The 23,052-nt window shown below is 39.0% G+C and overlaps 1 protein-coding gene across 6 annotated transcripts in view; it reads left to right on the top strand.

Moving 5' to 3' along the window:
* Positions 1-22,345, top strand: part of AKAP6 (A-kinase anchoring protein 6) — a 453,949-nt gene extending 431,604 nt beyond the window's left edge. For 4 of the 6 annotated variants that reach the window (XM_033108067.1, XM_033108066.1, XM_033108070.1 and 1 more), the window contains 2 exons: positions 9,247-12,667; positions 18,490-22,345. In XM_033108067.1, the coding sequence (XP_032963958.1) occupies positions 9,247-12,627 (3,381 nt within the window). In that variant the 3' untranslated portion in view covers positions 12,628-12,667; positions 18,490-22,345. The remainder of the gene's footprint in view (positions 1-9,246; positions 12,668-18,489) is intronic. The other 2 variants (XM_033108071.1, XM_033108072.1) reach the window with 2 other exon arrangements.
* Positions 22,346-23,052: the final 707 nt, after the last annotated feature.

The following is a 23,052-nucleotide window of genomic DNA, read 5'->3' on the forward strand; positions in this document are numbered from 1 at the left end:
ATAATAAGTACTTTGCAAAGGGCATGGATCCTGAATATGGGTGACTTGTTCTCTGGTGTTTGGCTGTTCAGGTAGACCTCGTCGTGCTGGCAAAGCACTCCTTTTGCATTGGGCTACCTCAGGATCACACCGTGTATCTTGCGTTCATAAAATTTAGTCTGAAAGTTGGGAACTGAAGGCTATGTCACAGAAAAGCCCATGTGTTAGCAAACTTTACTTCTTTACAGGACTGTTCATATCCTCTCTACTATAAACAAGCTTTGGAAGTTTCAAAATGGTAGGTTTTTATTAATGGAAGGTCCTTATCATAAAGAAGAGACAATAGTATACTTTTCACTTTTCCCTACGACAAGGGTGAGGCAAAAATTACATCCTGAGGCACAAAACTCTAATGTTTTGTCAACTCCTGGGAGTCAAGAGTCAAAAACCAAACAGCTAGAATAATGCCAGAAAAATGGGGCCAGATGTTATCATTAAGAGGAAAAAAATTGCTTATGTCACTTGGCATGCGAGTCTATCATTGTCATCCAGATAGGTTTACTGTGGGGTAGAATGTAGGAAAATGCTACCACTTTATTGCAGTTGGGTTTTTACTTTATTGTGGTTATTTTTCTTTTGTACTTCCTTTTTTTTGGTTTCAGTTTGACATAATACTGAAGAGGTCAGATAAAGAAATTCCTTTTATTTACGAATCTCTTCCTAAGTGTTTTTTAAGTTTATTTTTAAATAATCCTAAATTTAGGTACTTTCTTGAAACTGTGGGGGAAAATTGTAGGGAAACAGAATAGTGACTAAGAAGAGAAAAATAAACCAGTTTTCCTAATCAGTCTGAGTATAATACAAATTTGAGTATGCTTGCATATAAAGCAACAGTCAAGATAAAACAATTTATTTGCCAGTGGGAGTAGATTATCCTAGTTACTTCAAATAAAACATTTAGAGTTGGGAAAGTAACTTTCCTACAGTGGATGCTTAACAAATACGAATAATTATTTATACAATAATTAACATTTTTTTGTCTGTGTGTGTTTGTTTTTTAAATAGCTTGATGCAAGGCATTCATTTGTTGCCACCTAGCTTTAATACTACCAAAACTGAGGTCAATACACCTAAGAGCTATGTAGCAATTATGACAATATCTAAATTTATTTAATTTATTGGCACTAATGTAATATGTCTTAATCAAAATATCACTTCTTTGGGGGCAGACCCTCCAGTGACACTGAAGTTATGGAAAGGGAAGAAAGAAGTACTTATATTTTGTGTATCCTCCTTTCTTCGATGGAATTCCTTCCTACAGCCTCACAATCATCCTGTTTATATTAGAAGCTTAAAGTTTATACGATAGAAACTTAAAGTTCTTGGCAAACCTATTCTTCACACACACAATCAAATTTAAAAATATTAAATAGGATTGGTTGTTGTTGTTTTAACTAGATACAGAGTCAGGATGGACTACTGTGTCTAGAGTTGAGGGAACAGGCGTTAGAGCAATTGAAGGGTTTCCTATAGGTTCTGCGGCCTCCATGGTGTCTCCACTTCTGTTCTCCTTCCAAGACTGGTGCTGGAAGATTAGAAAGGTGATGATTAGCACCTGGTAAGGACCAGGCATCCAACTTCAACAGCAGTTTTACTGTGGAACCCAATTCCTTCAGGCTACTCTCGAGAACATCCTGTCTCATTTCCTCATCCACCAGCTTCTTTGGTTAGAGATGACTTTCGTCTTGCTAATTCAGTGGCTTTCCTCATCTCCCATTCTTCTCATCTTCTCTAACTATAACACTCTTTACCATCCACTACTTTAAAAGTCCTTCTCTTAACTCCCAGAATATTATGCCAGTTCTCCCTGGTTTTTGCTGGGTTTCCTTTGCTGGTCATTCATCCCTCCTTTGAAGGTACCCACAGGCTCTATCCCATTAACCTTTGCTTCTTACTGTTCCCTCTTTTTGTAATGCCCCCTTCTCCAACATTTTCTCTAATTCTTTTCTCCTCAATGTAGCCTATATACCTACCCTTCAAAATAATAGACACCCAGACCTCATGTGGCTAAACCCATGGCAGGGGAGTCTGTAGAGTGAAAAGAGGCAAAGCAGAAAGAACGGTGGGAATACTGTCATTGAACACTCAGCTGAAGGGGTTTTTATAAGGAGGCTTGGCATCAGGGTAGTCAAAGGAAGAGAAAATTTCAAGAAAAATGGAGTCAAATGCTAAAAAGGAATCAAGGGAAATAAGGCCCAAGGAGATTCAGTTGGATTGGGCTCCTAGAAGATCCCTGGTGATTCTGCCAGCGGGTTCAGCAAATAAGTGTTCTATTCATCACACTTCTTTCTCCTCAAAAGAGACTGCACATCAAAATGAGTGAAGCTGAACTAAGAGAAGTACTATACATAGGATGTTCTTTCCTTCAGCATTTCTGAGAATGATGAGCATGCATGCAGACCTAACAAAAAGCCTGTAATAAAAGAAATTATCTGTATTGATAATATATGCAGTGATATAAAGGAATTCAGAAATATTATTGACTGTAACATTTTTATTAAACAAGGTCCTCAGTAGAGTGATGAAGTCCTGTTATGGTTGATGGCGTTACATGCTCTGAAATTCAACAGCACTGAGGACTCCTGTTAACTTTTTTTCAATTGATACGAAATTAACATAATAGAATTAATCATTTTAAAGCGAGCAATTTAGTGGCATTTAGTACATTCACAATGTAGTAAAACTATCACCTCTCTCTAGTTCTAAAACATCTAAAACCCCAAAAGGAAACTCCACATCTATTAAGCAGTTGATCCCTTATTCTCCTCTTCCCTAATCTCCTGGAGACCACCAATTTTCCTTCTGTCTCTGTGAATTTATCTCATCTGGATATTTCATATAAATGGAACCATACAATATGGTTGACCCTTGAACAACAGATGTTTGAACTGCATGGGTCCACTTATATGCGGATTTAAAAACAAAATACTGTAAGTGTATTTTTTCTTTCTTACAATTTTGTTAATAACATTTTTTCTTCTAGCTTACTTTATTGTAAGAATATGACGTATAATACATATACAAAATAAGTGTTAATTCACTGTTGTTTATGTTATCCACAAGTACCAGTCAACAATAGGCTATTAGTAGTTAAGATTTGGGGGAGTCAAAAGTTATACACAGATTTTTGACGGCAAAGGGGTCAGTGCCCCTAACCCCCATATTGTTCGACAATCAAATCTATATGACTTTTTTGTGTCTGGCTTCTTTCAGTGAGCACAGTATTTTTGAGGCTACTACCTTTTATAACTGAGAGGTGGCACCAGCTAGGAAGTCAGAAATTCTCCAGGTGGTTTTGCCATGGCAGAGTTTAATATCAGGAATTTTCCCCAGATCCCTTCAGCAGTTCATGAGACCATGGACAAGTCTTGTATTCCTTCAGTTCACTCCATTAGGATTTTTTGAGAAGCTACTCTCTGCCAGTTGCTGTCTTAGGTACTGAGGCTCTAGTGGAAACGGGACAGAAAGAGCCCCAGGGAGTACATATCTGGGAGGAAAACCCCGGCTTCTCAATATTGGACTCTCTTTTGTCTCTGGTCCCTGTTGAGAACCAAGGCAATTTTTGCTATGTTAAACTTACTTTAAAGCAACATCTAATGAGATTTTTTTACTTTCAACTATTTCAAAATATCTGTGTAATCGAGACTAGAAAATATGTCCATGTTGGTAAGCATTTTAGCGAAATTTGTGAGATAACTTGGGGTTTTATTATACTTGTCTGTTTTGAGTTTCTGATCAGCTTCGTTATTGAAAAAGAGCATTCACTAGAACAGTTTTTGATCATTAGTGTGAGATGGACTTTCAAAGGGTTTTCTGAGCTGAGACAAGTTACTTTAACATTATTGTCAATCTGATAGATAGTGAGCAGTATTTGATTGCTGTAATGTGTCAGTTGTGATAGAATTTCACAGACAATGGACTTGCCTTTGTAAAAAAAAAAAAAAAAAAAAAAGTTGTTCTCAGGAAATAGAAAGTCCTTGAGCTATGGGCCTTACTGAGGGCTAGGCAGGTGTCTTTTCTCATCTGGTTATTCCTGAGGAATAAGCCCAGTCAAGGCATGCAAAGACAAACCTACACCCCATTTACAGTGCAGTAGGAGTGAGTAAGGAGCCTAAGTGATGTTTATTTCATTGAATTCCATGCATGTGCATGTGGTTGTACTAAGGAGATTAGTCAACCAACCACTAGTCTTATTGCAAACATTGTTATGGTTATTTAACTGTCCTCCTCTCACGTCAGCACAGAGAATATTTGTTGACCACTGCCAGTCACCGCGTCCCTGCCTTGTGCCAGGCTCACTCCATAGGACTTACATTCATTTTCTCATTTAAAGCTCCCAGCAATCTCTAAGGTAGACATAACGTACTGTGATTATCTTGGATAAATAAATGATGGAACCGAGGTGTGAAATGTTAAATAAGTTGTCCAGGATCATACAGCTAACATAGGAGAGGGGAGATCCAGGATTCAAACCCGGATGTGTTTGCGTTTCTAGACCAAGTCCCAAAATGGTTGATAAACAGTCAACATTTTTGCTTTTTATCCTGTTTCTTTTTTTAATCTATCTTTTTTTCTTGCTAACTCTGAATCTAGTCTCTGCCCAGCAAGAGACGGGAGTCGTACAAACTTCTCATAAATGTTGTCTTTCTATTTTCTGAGGACTAGCTGCTTGTTATGGTTATTGATGTCTTTGTTTTAAAAAACTTTCTACCTAAGTCTAACTTAAGAAAATAAGAATGCATGTAACGCTCAGACACTTTGGTTTTACATTTGAAGGTGGGTGCTAGGGAAAATACTGCATCAAAAAAAAGCAGAGTGAATATATGAAGGCTGGAATTTCCCCTCATTTCAATCTCTCATTTCAATTGATTTCCCCACCCTGATCTATATATTATTTTCTCCCTCCTGTTCCCGGCCCCTCAATCTTCCATGTGGTCTGCTTTTAGCCTTAGGGTAAATATACTTATGTTTATTCAATTACAATTAATGCTGTTTATATTTTTATCATTTTTATTTATTTGTATGTTTTGTTGTAGTCTACTTTTCTGCAGATAAATCTCTTCTCCTGGGGCTTTGCAAGTAAGCTCCTGGATCTTGAATACATAGGGGGAACACAAATTGCAAGACCTCCTACTCATTTTGCCCATCCTGAGCACCAAACGTTTGAGTGGAACCTTAATTTCATCCTGCTCTTTTTGAGATTCTTTAGATTTTTCAAAAGACAGAACTTTTTAAAGGAATTAAAGGAGTCTAGAGGTAGCTGTATCCGGTCTCTATTCAGCTGTTTTATAGAACGCCAGGTTCCTTCATGTCCACTCTTTAGTTAATAATGTGTTGCTTATCCCTTATAAAAACCCAGAATTTAACCTAAAACTTTAAGAAAATTCTAGAAATGCAATCCTGGAAGACCTAATTCAATTAAAAACATATCAGTACAGAAGGAAGTTAATTTGGATATGTATTACTTGCTGCAGGTGAAATCTTGGTTCTTTCATCATCATCGTTGTCGTCATCTCATTTCTTCAGCCACTTTTAGTTACTTTCTGTTTATATTGTGTTCATATAAATAACCTGCTTCTAAGAATAAAAAATAAACCAGCATCCATTAATTCCACTTGTTTCTTGAGCAGGTCTCTAAAGATGTGAGTGTATATAGTTATTTATGTAGAGCCCTCGGTTTAGGCTGAAATTGTGTACTACCGAAACAAGTTTCTGAATGAAAGACCCTTGCACACGTTCATTGAATTCAGAATTATCTGGAATTGCAGACTCTCTACTGGAACCTCATGTATTACTCACCATCCTTTTGGTTTCAGTCAGATATTCTTAGAGCTTTGTGTTCATCCATTTCTTTTTCTATGTGGGAATATAAGAAAGGAGGTGAGTTACCCTCCAACCCCGATGCCCTGAGAACCCAGGGGGTCTGGCTACAGAGCTCACCGGCTCATCCATTTTTGATTTATCACTTTATCAAAGACAGGAGCACTTGTCTTTTGAAAAGGTACCAGTGCCTCTAGAAAAACAACAGAAATGCTTAATTACCTTGAGTATCATTGACTGTGTTGGGCTATCATCAAAGAGAGCATTCAACCAAGTAATTTTCCCACCAGTTATAGTACTCTGTATACACATCTTTTTCTTAAAGACAACTTTTTAGTTACATAAATATTCTAATGTCCTTCTTCTTGGAAACTTTCCCCATGTTCTTGCTCTCAGGAGACGTTTTATGTTTGAGGTTAAATCTTGAGGAAATGGAGGTTTTATTGAACATATTGACAGAATTTAATCCACAACAGAAGGGAGTGAATGAGGGCAGAATGAGTAGCACTTTTTTCATATGTAAGGTTTAAAAGTCTAAAATGAACGGTTTACTAATGGATCTCATCCGATGTTCCTTGGAATTGGCACACACACACAAAATAAGAAATTACAATACATTTAAGAGATTTACAGGAGGAGAGAATTAAGAAGGGAAAAGGGTAGCATTCTATCCCAAAGTTTAATCATTGTCTGTGGAAATTTTCCTTTCCAACTACTTTATCGAGCGAAGAATTTGTTCTTTTAGGTACTGCTGTAAGTTTTCTACTTTCTTCGGCTTGCATTTGTAAAGCCAAGAAGGCAGCATTTGGTCAGAAAATGACTGTGTTATGGAAGGCAAATCCGAGTTCCTGGCATCACTTGGGCTAAGCTTCCGGCACACACCCAGATGGCACAACTCCTGCATCTAGTGTGAGCCCCTGGGTTTGGGACTCTCATGAAAAAATCTGTGCTGCTAAATGTTCAAGTCAACCAGAGAGTTACAAACAGAGCTCCTCTGCAAGACCAGTTCAATTATTTATTATCACTCTCAGCGTACAGTGTCAGCAAGATAGTATTTGAAATTAATATACTATTTGATTAGACTGATTGATTGTTCCTACAGCTGAAAATTTTAGCATTCATTAGCCATACTAACCAGTCATTAATACTGCTTTTATCAGCAAGCAAAGAATAAACAGAAATTCTAATAAAAATTCATCACAGTGACTATACTCCATACCTAAGCGAGTGTGGTGACTGCCGGTGTACTAAATTAGCTGCTGTAACAGCGGCAGCAGAAAAGATTTGTTATAAAATTTAAAAATATCCCTTAATTAATGTTTACTTTGTAGCTGGACTCTTTTCAACTTAAGCAGGCTATACAGATAATCTCTTTATATCCAGTGTAATAAAGTGCTAATGGGTGTTTTATACTTATAATGGGTTTCTGTGGTGTTGTTAATTCCCCGTTTTCTCCCCGAAAATAAGCCCCGGTTAAGATCGTCAGCCAGATGGACACATTTAGTATGTTATGACGATGTTCCAGAAGAAGATTACATGACTGTATTTGAATAAATGTAGACTGTTGTACATGAAAAAATAAGACATCCCCTGAAAATACGCCCTAATGCATCTTTTGGAGCAAAAATTAATATAAGACCCAGTCTTATTTTCGGGGAAACACGGTATCACTTTCAGGAAGGACTGAGGACTTAAGAGAGTTCTGCTGATGTGTTGCTGGTAAAGCCCTTTTCTCACTACCGAGGAATAAAGCATTATGGCCCGGTTGTCAACCGGACTGTTATACCTGAATTGTGATGCAAATATGCAGACCTGTTACACTGTATGACATTTCTCTGGACCTACCCTGTCATGAATTCCTTACGCTTTTTAGAGCAAATTGAAAGGACTGATGAGAAGGACAGAAGGAGGGAGGCAGTGAGAACCCTTTATGAGTTGACTTGAGGCCACTCTCGAGCAATTCTACGACACTAAGAATTATAGCACCTTATACTGACAGCCTTCTCAGCCTTGCACTATTAGCTCATGTAGTCCTCGGAATTATCTTGAATGATAGACAGTGCTAGCCCTCTTTAACGAGTGCTGTGAGGAGACTGGTGCTCAGATAGGTTCAGCGACGTGCCCAAGGCCATGCAGATCCGCAGCACCTTCAGCACCTCAGCCACTCTGCACAGTCGAGAACCACACTCCTCTCTTGCTGGCTCCCCTGCGTGAGCACAGGCTGCACTGCATAGCTCTGTTTGCGTTTCTGTCTGTTGTTGAGCCTGACAGAGCCCGCGGTACCCATATGTGCTCTCTTGGCTCTCACATGAATCCAGACAGCTGGACAACAAGTGAGGATGGTGAGGGTATCTGGACAGAGCCCAGGAACCCATCCGGCTGCTGTGTCCCAGGACACAAACTCTACCCACACAGGGCTAAAACCAGGAAGTCCAAGCAAAGATCAAGGATCCCAACTGTGCAGGCAGAGAGCAGCGTAGAAGTATCTGGACTACTGCGTCCTTGGGAGTCAGGAAAGTCTTCAGGTAGCCGTTCTCCTAGGGCTGAAGGTGGGCTACAGGGGGAGATTCCTGCCTGTGACGAACGATGGGCAGGACTGACAACAGTGGAACCAGTTAACAGGGACCATCATGAAATCTGTGTCGAAGAGACAGAGGAAGAGAGAGAGTGAGAGAACTGTGATTAAGGGACTGCCCTGGAACCCCGGTGCCGGAGCCTCAGGGTCCTGGAAGACGTAGGTGAGGGACCAGTCATGTGTTGCTCATCTTGGGTCAGCAGGGACAATTCTAAAGAGTCTTCACCCTGAAAGGGAAGGCGGAGGGAAGGTGAGGCAAGCGAGAGCCTCTGGACCATGAATGGCTCTACCAGGAGTGACAACTTCACTCTGTTTCCCCAGGCAAAAACGGCTGCAAGGGGAGAATCCAGGAACAGAGGCAAGAAGGGGTTTGCCATATGTGGCCGCAGACAGTATTTCATGGTGGACTCCAGAACTAAAACAGTATCATAGTGAATATGACTTAAGAGACACCATAGCTATTCTTGTCCTTTTCCCTTCATTTACCCGACAGTTTTATCTTCACCCAATCCAAGGTTAAAAATATGGAAGAATCAATAGGAAGTGGTTAATTCCATAAATTACATTTTGACTATAACAGTCTTACATTTCAATCTATGTTATTGCCTTTAGTGACAAATTACCATCGATAGAAAAGCCTATTTCAATAATTTTGGATGTTATTCCACAGAGGAATACAGCTTATAATTATGCTATCTTTCAAATCTGTGCTTGGGGCAAATTTCTTTCCTGTCTCTTCCAAGAGATTTTGAATGGATAAAATTTTCATGCTTGTGTTCCCTAATTTTTTTTTCCCCCATCCTCCTACACAGGAGACGTTGAATGTGATTGATCCTGGCTTGATGGACCTAAATGGGACCAGCGAAGATGCCCTGGAATGGGATGAAACTGATATAAGTAACAAGTTAATTAGTTTGAATGAAGACTCAAATGACCTTGACCAAGAACCCCGACCTGTCATGCCTTCCTTAAAACTTGAAGAGACAGGTAGTGAGGACCCTGGTTATGAGGAAGAGGCTGGTGACACCGGGGGATCTCAGTATGCCACAAGTATCACCGCCCCCTCCAGTCCACACATTTACCAAGTATACAGCCTCCACAATGTGAAACTCTATGAGGACAACCACATGCCCTTCCTGAAAAACAATCCAAAGTTCACCAGCCTGCCACAGCCTACTGCTTTAACTAAGAGTCTCAGTAAAGACTCTTCGTTTTCATCTACCAAATCTTTGCCAGATCTTCTGGGCAGTTCCAATTTGGTGAAGCCCTGCCCATGCCATGGAGGAGACCTGAGCCAGAATTCAGGCAGTGAGAGTGGAATCGTCAGTGAGGGAGACACTGAAACCACTACCAACTCTGAAATGTGCTTGCTCAATGTGCTAGATGGTTCCCCAAGTAACCCTGAAACTGAACATCTGGACCCACAAATGGGAGATGCAGTTAACATGTTAAAGCAAAAAATTAAAGAGGAGGAGGAACGCATTAAGCTTCCAAATAGCTCTCAGTCATCTATTTCACCAGTGGGTTGTGTAAATGGAAAAGTTGGAGATTTAAACAGTGTTACCAAACATACCCCTGATTGTTTGGGAGAAGAATTACAAGGAAAGCATGATGTGTTTACATGTTATGATTACTCGTACCTCCAAGGCTCAAAACTCAAATTACCAATGATAATGAAACAGTCACAAAGTGAAAAAGCACATGTGGAGGATCCCCTGCTTCATGGCTTTTATTTTGATAAAAAATCCTGCAAATCTAAACATCAGGCTACAGAGTTACAACCAGATGCACCGCCCCATGAAAGGATTTTGGCAAGTGCATCCCATGAGATGGATCGCAATTCATATAAAAGTGGTGATGTAGAGAAGACATTCACTGGCATGCAGAATGCCAAACAATTCTCCCTTTTATCTCATAGTTCGTCTATTGAGTCCCTTTCTCCGGGGGGGGATTTATTTGGATTGGGCATCTTTAAAAACGGAAGTGACAGCCTCCAGCGAAGCACTTCTTTAGAAAGTTGGTTGACATCCTATAAAAGCAATGAAGATCTTTTTAGCTGTCACAGCTCTGGGGACATCAGCGTGAGCAGTGGCTCAGTTGGTGAACTGAGTAAACGGACATTAGATCTCTTGAATCGTTTGGAGAATATCCAGAGCCCCTCAGAGCAAAAGATAAAGCGAAGTATTTCCGATATCACTCTCCAAAGCAGTTCCCAAAAGATGTCCTTTACTGGCCAGCTGTCATTGGACATAGCATCTTCTATCAATGAAGACTCGCCAGCATCCCTTACAGAACTCAGCAGCAGTGACGAGCTCTCTCTTTGCTCAGAGGACATCGTGTTACACAAGAACAAGATCCCGGAATCAAATGCATCATTCAGGAAGCGCCTGACTCGTTCAGTGGCTGATGAAAGCGATGTCAATGTCAGTATGATTGTCAATGTCTCTTGCACCTCTGCTTGCACTGATGATGAAGATGACAGTGACCTCCTCTCCAGCTCTACCCTCACCTTGACAGAAGAAGAGCTGTGCATCAAAGATGAGGATGATGATTCCAGTATTGGAACAGATGATGAAATTTATGAAGAATGCAACTTGATGTCAGGGCTGGACTATATAAAGAATGAACTACAGACCTGGATTAGACCAAAGTTTTCCTTGACAAGAGATAAGAGAAGGTGTAATCTCAGTGATGAAATAAGAGGCAGTAAGGATTTAAGTAGTAGTGAGATGACTGGTTCCTCTGATACCCGGAACAATGAGGCCCTTCTAAATGGCTCCATAAAACGTTTCTTTGAAAATAACGGAAATGGTAAGAATTTATCCCTCACCTGTGAGTTAGGGACAAAGGGTGAAAATAAGACAAATATTTTCAAAGTGAATAAAGATCCGTATGTGGCTGACATGGAAAATGGCAATATAGAAAGTACTCCAGAAAGACAGGAGGACAAACTTAATGGGATTTCAAAGGAATTGGAAAATCGTGGTTCAACCGGGAAAAGCGTTTCAGAGAGTGAGCATTGTAAGTGTAAAGCATTTATGGAGAGCTCAGATGATTCAAACATTGCTGGAAAGGAAAGTGTCCCCCACACTGTTAGACATCTTCCAAAGAAATGTCAAAACCACCACCATTTTGAAAATCAAAAGGCTGCTTCTACTCCCGCTGAGAAGTCCTGCCCAGAACTGCCTTCAGAAACCAGAGTCACCAATCGACAGGACTCTGATATACTGAGATCTTCATCTAATGATGCGCCAAGTATGGCTGGAAAATCTTCTGGTTGCTGCCTTGCACTTGAAAAAAATGACACAGAGGAAAATACCTCTATCAGCGACATTTCCTGTTGCGACTGTGAGCCAGATGTTTTCCATCCAAAAGATGCTGAAGATTGTTCAGTCCATGACTTTGTGAAAGAAATCATTGACATGGCTTCCACTGCCCTCAAAAGTAAATCTCAACCTGAAAATGAGGCCACTGCTCCTACTTCGTTAGCTCAAATCAAAGAGAAAGTGTTGGAACATTCTCACCGACCCATCCAGCTGAGAAAAGGGGACTTTTATTCATACTTATCTCTCTCATCTCACGATAGTGACTGTGGTGAGGTCACCAGTTACATAGAAGAGAAGAGCAACACTCCTTTGCCCCTGGACGTGACCGACTCTGGCCTAGAAGACAAAGAAGACATTGAGTGCTTCTTCGAGGCCTGTATTGAGGATGACCCTGATGGAGATGAGCCCAGTTTCTCCAGCGAGCCTCCTGCAGATGACCCTGCAGGTCCTGGTGAGGCCACAGTGCCATTACCAGCAGGAGCAGGCTCCTCCAGATCCAGCGACATTTCTCTCTTAGCTGATGATGCCGACACGGTGGCTCTTTCAAGTCCTCCCCCTCAAAAAGGATCTGACATTGCAGAGGAAGGGGATGGTTTGCCCCAAGCTTCCAATGTCTGTGGAGAAAGCTCAGCGTCGACTGCTCCTTCAAGACTGGGCAGTGAAAATGAAAGTTCAGAAAAGCCAGGTGAATCTGGAATGCCAGAAGAACATAATGCTGCTTCAGCCAACTCTAGAGTTCCAGGACTCTCCTCAAAGGTACAGCAGCCAAAAGACAAGGCTGCATTGCATCCTAACCCCAAAACTTTAACCTGTGAAGAAAATCTTCTAAACCTTGATGAAGAGCGACATATAAATATGCATAGGTAGAATGTAACCCCTCCAAGCATGAAAATCATCTCATTGAAAGGTACGTATAGTTCTCATGTTTTTAGTATACACTTAATACATTTTACCATATATATATATATATATACACACATATATATGTGTGTATATATATATATGTATATATGTATGTATATGTATATACACACACACACAGAGGGTGCCAAAAAATGTATACACATTTTAAGAAAGGAAAAAAACTATTAAAATTGTAATACTCAATATATATCGATAACAAAAGATGACTACAAGTCACATTTGACTTTTGCAATTACAAGAGGTGCTCAAAGTGGTTACCATCAGCGTCCAGACACTTCTGATCATGGCGAACTACTGCTTGAGCAAAGTTGACTAAAGTGTCCACATGTATACATTTTTGGGGCACCCCCGGTACATGTATATATATATATATATACTTAAAATATGACTTTGAGTGAACAAAGCCATGATAGGAGAAAAGACTAGTCAAAATGACTGGTCATGGTAAATATTTATCTGACTAAGACATTTAAGTGGAAGAAATACTCCCAATAGTGCAAGTAACTGTGAAGCAAAAGGGGGGAAAACCGTCACAAATGACATTTTTAGTGACATTATCTTATTGCATCATTCTGGCAAAAGAATACAAAATTTGAGGAAGTAGCTGACTGATAGGGCCTCACATTCTTCCACTGAGGGAGGGAAAACGGTTCTCCAAACTTCAAGTATACTCTCTGATCCAAACGCGTGCGCAGTCACAACCTTCCCTACTTGGTAGAGCTTCCTGCTCCCGTCAGTGCCTGACGATGAACAATGATTAGGTGAAAGGCTGCGTCTCCTGATCTGGGCCTTCCTTTTATGCTTCTGTCTAAAGTAACTATCATCACACTTGCTTCCCCCGTGGAAGGCTGTGCTGTCACAACTCCTAATCGGGGCCAAGCCTGAGAATTCAAACAGGAGGGGAAAGTTGATGGTAAGGAGGAGGCTGGTCTTTATCCACGCGCAGACTGAGAACAGGCCCTGAAAGCAAATACAGAAAGAATACCGGCAAGTTAATGGCGTTTTGATAAAAACAGAATTTTTGAATTTTGCCTGAAGGTGACAGGATGATTTCCATCAAATTTTTTAAGGAAGTCATTCCACTCTTCCTAGTTAAGAAGACAGCTATTGATGGATAATTCCGAGCTGAGGCTGTGGTTCTAAAAGGGACACAAAAATTCTGTTATTTCCCATTTCTAAGCCCCAGTGATAAATACACTTTCTCAATCAAGTTGAAGGAAAATCTGAGCTTTTGACTGTGAGAGTTGTGTTTCGGGAAAGTATGAGGTTCTAAACGCCGTCTCTAGCCCCCAAGCTTCATGCCATAACCTAAACTTGTGCTATAGGAAGTGAATTACAGAAGCAATCTACCCTAATTTGTTAACTTATTCAAATAACAGTTATTATACTTAACTATGCTAAAGATTATCTTTTTTGTGGCAGATTGTTTATTTTTTTGATGAGCCTAATTACTGATTTTCTAAAAGTAATTTACATTTATTACAAATACATCTTTTAAAATGTGACAGATAAATGTTGTTCCCATAATGTATTATGAAAAAAGTTACTATTTAAAAACACATTATTTAATTTGAAAGATGAATGGCAAACATCATTATTTTTTTTTTCCTGCAACACCTGTGCCCTAGGCTCATTAAAATGTGTGATCCTGTGTAGAGCTGCTAGAAATGAAGGGGGGAGGGAATCCATACCATATATATATATATATATGTCCTAAAAATAAACTCGGTATGCAAAATTGAAGAAGGACCTCCTACTTACTAATATAGCTCAACTAAGTTTTCTGTTTCAGACTCTATGTACAACTGGCTGCAAGTGAGAACAAAAGTAGGAACGAGAGAAATGTATTTTCTGTGAAACATGTCCGTCCTATTATCACATTCTCCATCAGTATGCAATAAAACTGACCATTAAGGGAGAGGAACTGTGATTCCACAAGCTGCTTCCAAACAAGTTCTATGGGAGCCAGTTGTAGTGCATGCTCTGCCAACCCCGCAGAAGGGCTGGTAGAGCCTGACTGATTTTTGTTCTCTGAAAGGGGATAAAGGCTTGAAAGCAACACCACTCTGAGCGGGACATCATGTGACTGTGACCCTCAAGTCACTAGTCGTGCTGATCCGGAGCTTGAGAAGCCCCGGCACTGGAGAAACCTCCAGGACTCACTCCTCTCTTTTGAACACTGAGGATTTCTTCTCTCCCTGACGTAGACATAGAATTGAAAGGGAATGTAAATGATAAGCAGCTCCATCTTTAGACTCGGGGAAGTGAATGTGCTGATGGATCTGTGTAACCCTTGCGTTTTACAGGCAGGGATCGTGTAAAACTATCAGCCGTCTGCCAGCCAGTCAGCACTATTTTGTTGAGCCCCCACAATGCAATGCTTGGCCTTATCCCAGGCAAGGAGAGAAGCAGCCAGATTTTATTTCTGCAGAACTCACATCGCCCCCAAGTGACTCATTATCAGCCTAGGGCCATTTAAATAGCCATAGTTACTGTTCTTATTCAGTTTTTTCAGTAGCATATATGCAAAACACCTGGATGCGTAATTTTTTCACCAGTCCTTAGGATGTATACCTGGGTATAAAGATTTACATATTGGTAAAATACTACCAACCAGAACAAGTTATTTAATCTCAGAATGCTGACATGACTTCAGCGTTAAATGTCAGGAATACATAGTAAAATTGTTTGGTAAATATGAGGTTTCAGGTCTATAAAACTTAATTGCTGTCATTGTGTTTCCTACAAGATTCAAAAGAGCTAAAGCAAAAGCTCTACTTTTTTAACCCGTTTGAAGACCATCAGTTGGAGTGCTCTTTTTATCAGGATAATAAAATGCATCAAATTCAACTTGCTGGGGTTTTTTTTCAGAAATAAATTCTCAGATAATGAAATTATTATGTTATCCAGAAGAGCTATAACTTAGAATAACAATACAGCCTGCAACAATAACAATTATTTTTTCCAAAAATTTTTGAAAAGGTTTTTCATTTACTGTGTTCTAATTAAAAACCCAACTGAAACTGTTTGAGAAGTTTAAACATTACCTAACACAGTGTGTGTTTGCACTGATTTCCAGGCACACTGCTGTGCTTCTCGCTCTTTTCATTTATGTGTCATGTTTCTACAAAAATAGAGAGGTCAGTTACAGCAAATCACATCAAAGGTAAGGCAACTGCATAGATCCAGACACTTCTGCCTAATTTGGAGGAAGCACATAATGTATGTCTGGAGTGTCTCCGAGGACCTGCCTACGACATGTACTTTGCACTAATCTTTTTGCTGTATTCTGACAGTTAGTTCTTCATAATCCTCATCATAAGCCTCTGCTCTTTGGTGAATGATTTAACCCTAAATTTCATGCAGGAGAAATCCTGTGGCATAAAAATTTAACTCACCACATGCAGCCAGTGTGTACTTTTTTTTTTTCCCTTTTGGTTTGCTCTGGTTTTCAGCTTTGTTTTACTGTGTGTGGGGGGTGGGGGGTGGGGGGTGCTGTATGTACTTAGGATGCCTATTATTTCCTTGGGAACTTTTTAGCTCCATTGCTTTTCCTACTTTCCTGATCTGCAAATGTGATAGTTGGTGGCCCGTGGAGTTTAGCTTTTAGGCATTTACTTGTATTTATACATGCTCAAGCATACACATACACAGTAAAAGGTGCTGCTGCTCAGTTTTTACAAACTGAGAAAGCTGTAAGAGCAAACATTTCTCATGTACACACCACACATTTTCATTCTATTAATTAGATTGCCACTAAGTGTTTAATATGACCCAAAACTGGCCAAGTAGGTTTAAGAAACTACTCCTGGGGATACTGTATTCGTTCTTACTAAATAATACAAGTGTAATATTATCAAAGTTACCTTTAAAATCACTTTAAGAAATCAAGGTTCTGGTGGATGTGAAGTTTCTTTTTTTTTTTAAATTATCGAGCACTTCTGAATAGCCATACCAGGCTAAATAATGAAGATTTTATTGGGCATCTCACACACACACACACCACCACCCCCGCCCCCCCCAGATCTATGTTTCAGCCAATTTGGGCTGCCCCTTTCCAAGCGGACCAAGTTGAAAGAGTTGATTATCCAGCGAGAATTTAAATACCAGCATTTAGTGAGACCAGATTTGCCTCACCTCAGTGGCCAGCTTACAAATGAGTCATGTTCTGAGCATTTGAACAATGCTCTTTCTTGAGTTGCTACATTATTTTACTGTTCCATACTTCATCCCATCTGTTCCTGTCTCTCTTCCCAGCTTCCTGTGGCTCCAGCCAAACCATATTAACTAAAGACTTTCTGGCTCTCAAACAGGTTGCAAGTATAGCGAGAAAGAGAGCAAGACAGAGAGAATGAAAATGTGTAGTTCTAAAGGGAGAATAAAGCAACCTGACATCAGACTTCCGAACTCAGCTTAAACCCTGGCACGCAAAAGGCCGCTTTATTTGAGAGCTGGTCAGAGCACCTAAAGTAATTGCGTTCTGTGTTGCCTTAACCTGGAATTGAGTTGTTGCTCACATTCAGCAGGTTGCTTTTAGCCTCTTAGAGATAGGCAGAAACAATTGAGTTTGGAACAAATTTGTGTCTGAGCCATCTGAGGTACAGAAATAATTGACTCATTTTCATTTGCACAATGCTGTCCGTACCTTAAATGAAATGCATTTATATTTGACCTGGAAACCCCAGTTATACCCTTTTATAGGCAAGGGGCTGCAACAGGTGGGAGTCTCACGATGTTATGGATACGAGGTCTGACAATTAAGTTCGCGAACTCGTTGAGCCGATGTTTCTAACCTTTTTTTGATATCAGAGGGATTATTCATTATGAATTTGTACCAACTGGAGAAACAGTTAAACAAGTTTATTATTTGGACATGCTGAAAAGGCTGTGTGAAAAAGTTAGATGACCTGACCTTTTTGCCAACAGGTCATGGCTCTTGCATCAGGACAATGCACCAGCTCACACAGCACTGTCTGTGAGACAGTTTTCATCCAGTAAACAAATAACTATTCGAACACCCTCCCTACTCAACTGATCTGGCCCCCAATGACTTCTTTCCTTACCTAAAGATAAAGGAAATATTGAAAGGAAGACATTTTGATGACATTCAGGACATTAAGGGTAATAGGACAACAGCTCTGATGGCCATTCCAGAAAAAAGTTCCAAAATTGCTTTGAAGGGTGGACTAGCTATGTCAGTACATAGCTTCCCAAGGGGGGAGTACTTTGAAGGTGACCATAGTGATATTCAGCAGTGAGGTATGTAGCACTGTTTCTAGAATGAGTTCGCGAACTTCATTGTCAGACCGCGTATGTCACCACTATATAATAGTGGAATTGTTGAATTCCACGGTCACACATACAGTTGTTGCAGGAAGGATTAAACCTGAGAGCCTACGTTCTCTAGCTGGGAATCACTTATTGATACTTTGCTGCATCACTTGGCAGCCTCACATTTTCATAGTGATTTGAGCCTATCTTGAGTGTTTTAAACTGAGTCCACAAGCAAAAGAATAGACGAGATCCAGGGGAAAAGTCAAATGATTTTTTTTCTTGTTTTCTTTAAAACCTTGTCTTTTTTTTTTAATCAATGTATTTTTCACATTAATTGATTCTGAATTTTTTTGTTCATAATGTGAAACTTGGGCTATTAAAATCACTTTATATTTTATGTAGCCTTTTATTTCAGAATATTAGCTGGTAGTCCCAACACGGTAGCCTTCAATGGTTCCTCAGAGGTCTGGGTTTTGCCAATGAAACAGACATTTCTGAAACCTTTTCTTGTACGTTTTTTGTTTCTTGTAGGTACGCCTGGCTGCAACTCTGGGGTGGCCTCATGCTCCCACCCCGGGCTGGTCTCTGCTCCATCACGTCACTGCCGTTTGTTACACTGAACTCTCCCAAGATGACCCTTGCTTCCGAATGCAGTTTGTCCACATGAGCCTTGTGATCTGGATGTGTGCACTGGTTCTCTTGAGGTGACTGTCTCTGAAGCTGCTTGTTCTCCCGTGGGTTCCTGTCCCAAGCTACCTCTACCAGCCCCGCCTCTCCAGCAAGACTGTTCTGTTTGCGTCCTCCCCTCCCCGTCTGCTCCTTAAAGTTCTGCAGCTCACCAAATTGATGGTCCATTAAATTCACCTGTCTGGAATGAACCCCTGCCAGTATTTGACCAAGTTCATGTTCAATCTGAATTTTTTTTTTGGTAATGGTAGGATGCCTATGTTTATTGAAATACAATTTTACCTAAAAGGCCAACATTTGATTTGATTGCAGCATAGAGAAGAAACGCTGGTCCTTCTTTCAAAATTAAGCAACTTTTAAAAGCGCCATTTTATTTCTTTTATTTAAAAAATAATAATCTATGCAGCACTTCAAGAAACAACTGTATGGTGTTGTATATTATAAACTGGTGACATTGTACTATTAAATTATGTACAACATTTTCGTTTTTTATGCTTCTTGAGGTGGTAATGAGAAAAAGTTTTTTAAAAAAAGTGTGCCTTGCTGTATTTCTTATACCATTTATTAAAAAGCTGCTTTCACGGTAAAATTAGGTTGGTTTGAAAGGAGGAAATAGCAAGGTTAAGATGTGTGAATAATTTCTGTATATATGTATAACCAAGTACAAACACTGATGTATAATGACAGTATGAAATGCTTTCATGTTTGTGATGTCTAGTGATGTGGAAAATATAAGCCTTAAATCCATTAGATTGCATGGTAATTAAAATTGGCATAATAAACATAGCTTATTAGGGGAAAAGGAAAATTAGTGATCTCTTCTACCTGTGTTCTTTACCAAATTATTGCATCTGGTTCTGGAAAATATATAACATGTCGCAGCTTCCACAATATTTATATTGCATAAGAGGCTTAAAATTACTTAAACTAGAGTCTACACATGAAGACTTCACAATTTTCAAAATCGTTCTGATCACTATAAAGATCTTGGAACACAAATGATTAAATGCCAGTTCCCCTAAACCCGTAAAAATATATCCTTTTATTTTTTAAATTTTTACATATCATTAATGGTTTAATGTTGGCTTTCAGGATACTTAGTACATCTTATATTTCTTTTATATAATTCTTTTGAATGTGTTTGATAGAAAGATGGTAGAAAAGTATAGAAAATTTGACTCTTATTTTCATTTAGACCATAAATTTCACGTGTATTTATTTTGTGTAAAAGAAATTAGTTAAGAAATATTCCATTTGGTCTTTACTGCTCTTGTTACATGCAGTTATTAATTTATGTTCTAACACCTACTAAAGTGCCTGACACGGTAGGTATTCAATAAAAATTTGTTGAAGTATTGAATTAGGTAATATTGATGACATTTATCTCTTCCTTTTGAGAGACCCACTCTAAAACATGTAAACAACTAGGAAAAGATACAATGCAATTAGAAAACCACACCATGTATAATCAATTGATATCAAATTTCAAAAGGAAATAATGTTATGGAGTCATATAGTCACAGAAATGACAATCATTCATCCAACTGATAGTTTATTAACACTTTTAATCTGTAAGGCATTCTTAGTTGCAGGGGATGCAATGATGAATGTACTCCCTCAGGAGGCTTACCTACATTACAAGGAAGTGAACACACACATGAGATGCACTAGTTGTCCTGCAGGTAAGGGAGAAAGCAAAGTGATGAAAGAGGCACAAAGACAGAAGCAGCAACGAGGGACAAAGAGAAAGAAACGGGCTACAGGAGAGCAGAAAGTGAGACAATAGACATTAGTGAAGCCTATTGCAGGAGTATAGGAGAAAAGGTAAGTTGGGAGACTTAATGAAGGGCCTTCTAAATGGTTAAGTTGGAGCTTTTGTGTGTGACATGCTAGATAGTAAGGAAATGTTGTACAGGCTTTGTTTTGCACCTGATTTTATTTATCATTAGATCTTTATTAATAGTGCACCAAGAACATTTTAAAAATACTAGTCTATAATTCTACCATTCTACTGGCTATTTGCATTTTCCTGCCCCTTCTAATCTTTTCCATCCATATTTCTAAATTGATGAATCATTTTAGACTTTTGAATAGCAAGGGGTTTTAGGCGGACATCTAGTTGCAGTGCTCAAAATGATTACAGGGGGAAGAGATTAGAGATAAGGTCTTGTTAGGAGGCAGCTGTAGAAAATAAGCTAGGCTTGAGAGGATAACAGAAGATAACAGGGACAGTGGCCCAAGACGTAGAGAAAGAACAAATCCTAGTATCTTTGAAATACCTATGAGCATTCTGGATCTCTGTTGAGGTACGTTATCTTTTTATATACTGAGACAACCTACATTTGTCTTGAGTAGTAACTAATGCCAAGTTTACGTCTCTTGGTAAAACATTCAAAGAACAACCAGATCGTGATATTGTTGTTTACCTGTGGTATGCTCATTGAAGACCTTCAGGTATTGAAAATATTTGCTTGTTAACAATCTACTTAGTATTAACACTGAATTTGTAGAATGACTTTCAGGTTTATTGAACAAAGTTTATCCAGGTTGGAAGGGACGGAATAGCCTCAAATCTCTTGGTCTATGTAGGCGCTACCTCCCCAGTCACCCTTGAAAATGGTCACACCAGCTCAGTCTGCACACTTCCAGTGACAGTGGTTTATTATCTGTTAAGGCAAGCTGTCCCACTGTTGGGCGTGTCTCTTTGTTAGAATGTTATTTCTTAGGTTGCGAAATTCTGCATAGGACCCCTTTCCCCCATCTTTAATTTTGCTCACTGGCCCTAATTCTTTCCTGATGAACTGCTCAGAGGATTTCTACCCCTTCTTTCTTTGGTATCCCTGAAGATAATTGAGGCCAGTTACTCATCCTCTCCCAGCTGCTATGATTTTTGTTCTTTAATTCCTTCAACAGCCCTTCATATGTCAGGATTCTCAGATCTATTTCAACCTGAGTGAATGTTAACAGACAGAATCCTTGAAATTTGGGGAGCTGTCTTCATCATCATATATGTAGAAAAGTATCTGAACATTTAAGTGGTAAGTTTTCTCTAAAAATATATTCAAGATATATGTTTATTCTATTATTGTAAATTTCAATAAATAAATAAATAAATACGTAAATAAATAAATAAGAATCCATTACTTCCTTCAGTGGCCCAGTCCAGTGCCAGAGTCATCATGAATCTTTTCCTTACATCACATCCAAAGCTTACCAGGGAGGGTCCCCCTCCATTTATTTATTCATTTATTCATTCAGTCATTCAACAAACATTCATTGAGTAGCTACTTGTGTGAGGCACTGTTTGGCTTTAGAGATACAAAGATAACTAAAACATGGTCTCTGCCTACAAAGGTTTACAGCTTTTCTTGTGAAAGTGCCTTTGACGTCCTTGAATAGATTGATTTCTCCAAATTAAATGATGACCCATTGATTTTGTTTCCTATCTAGTTTCTCTACATTTAAAAAAGCCTAGTGAGCAAAAATAGTATGCAGAATTATCTGGATCTGACTACTAGAAGAAGTGAAGTGTTTTTTGTATTTGAAAGTTTTAATTACAGAAAAAATATATTTTGGATCTCTGGTCATTGATTAAATATGCATCTTACACAACAACAGAACAATCTAAATTCAGGGCTTTTGAGAAGCTGAGTTTGAAATGTTGTTGTGTTTGGTTCGTCCACCTTAGGTTTTACCCATGCTGTAATTCCTGGAAATAAATTAGATGAAAATAATAAAACAGACTGAAGTCGTTTAGCTATTGCTTACAAGTTAAATTATGTTCATTTCCAAATGAAATTGGTATTTTAGAATTTTACTGAATACAATATTTTTCAAGCACTATAATTTTATATTTCAAAATTTTCTGACTTGAACAACTAAAGTTACAACTGTGTCCTTTTTTCTATACTCTTTTCAATTTTTATTTTGAATAATTTCAGACCTATATAAAAGTTGAATGAGTAGTAAAATATTTGCATACTCATCAGTCAGATTCATTTGTTGTTACTATTTTACCACATTTGTTTCATCTCTCTCTGCACACACACACACACACACACACACACACACACTTTTGTGTGTGAATGAACCATTTTAAATTAAATTGCAAATCATAACACTTCATCTGAAAATGCTTCAGCATATGTCACTTAGGAAAAAGGGCATTATTCTACAAGTCTATATAGTTCCATCCTCACACCCAAGACATGTAACATCAGTATAATAATATCTGATACTCCACATTCAACTTTCTCCAAATACCCTAATTAAAGTATTCTCCAAATACCTTAATAATGTTCTTTTATAGTTGTTTTTGTTTTAATCCATGAACCAAAGACCACACATTGTGTGGGGACAGAGCCAGGAGTGCAGTTTCCAGGCTCTCAGTCTCACAAGGAAAGGTGC

The sequence above is a fragment of the Rhinolophus ferrumequinum genome, chromosome 6 (genome assembly GCF_004115265.2).
Source record: "Rhinolophus ferrumequinum isolate MPI-CBG mRhiFer1 chromosome 6, mRhiFer1_v1.p, whole genome shotgun sequence".
Taxonomy (NCBI): domain Eukaryota; kingdom Metazoa; phylum Chordata; class Mammalia; order Chiroptera; family Rhinolophidae; genus Rhinolophus; species Rhinolophus ferrumequinum.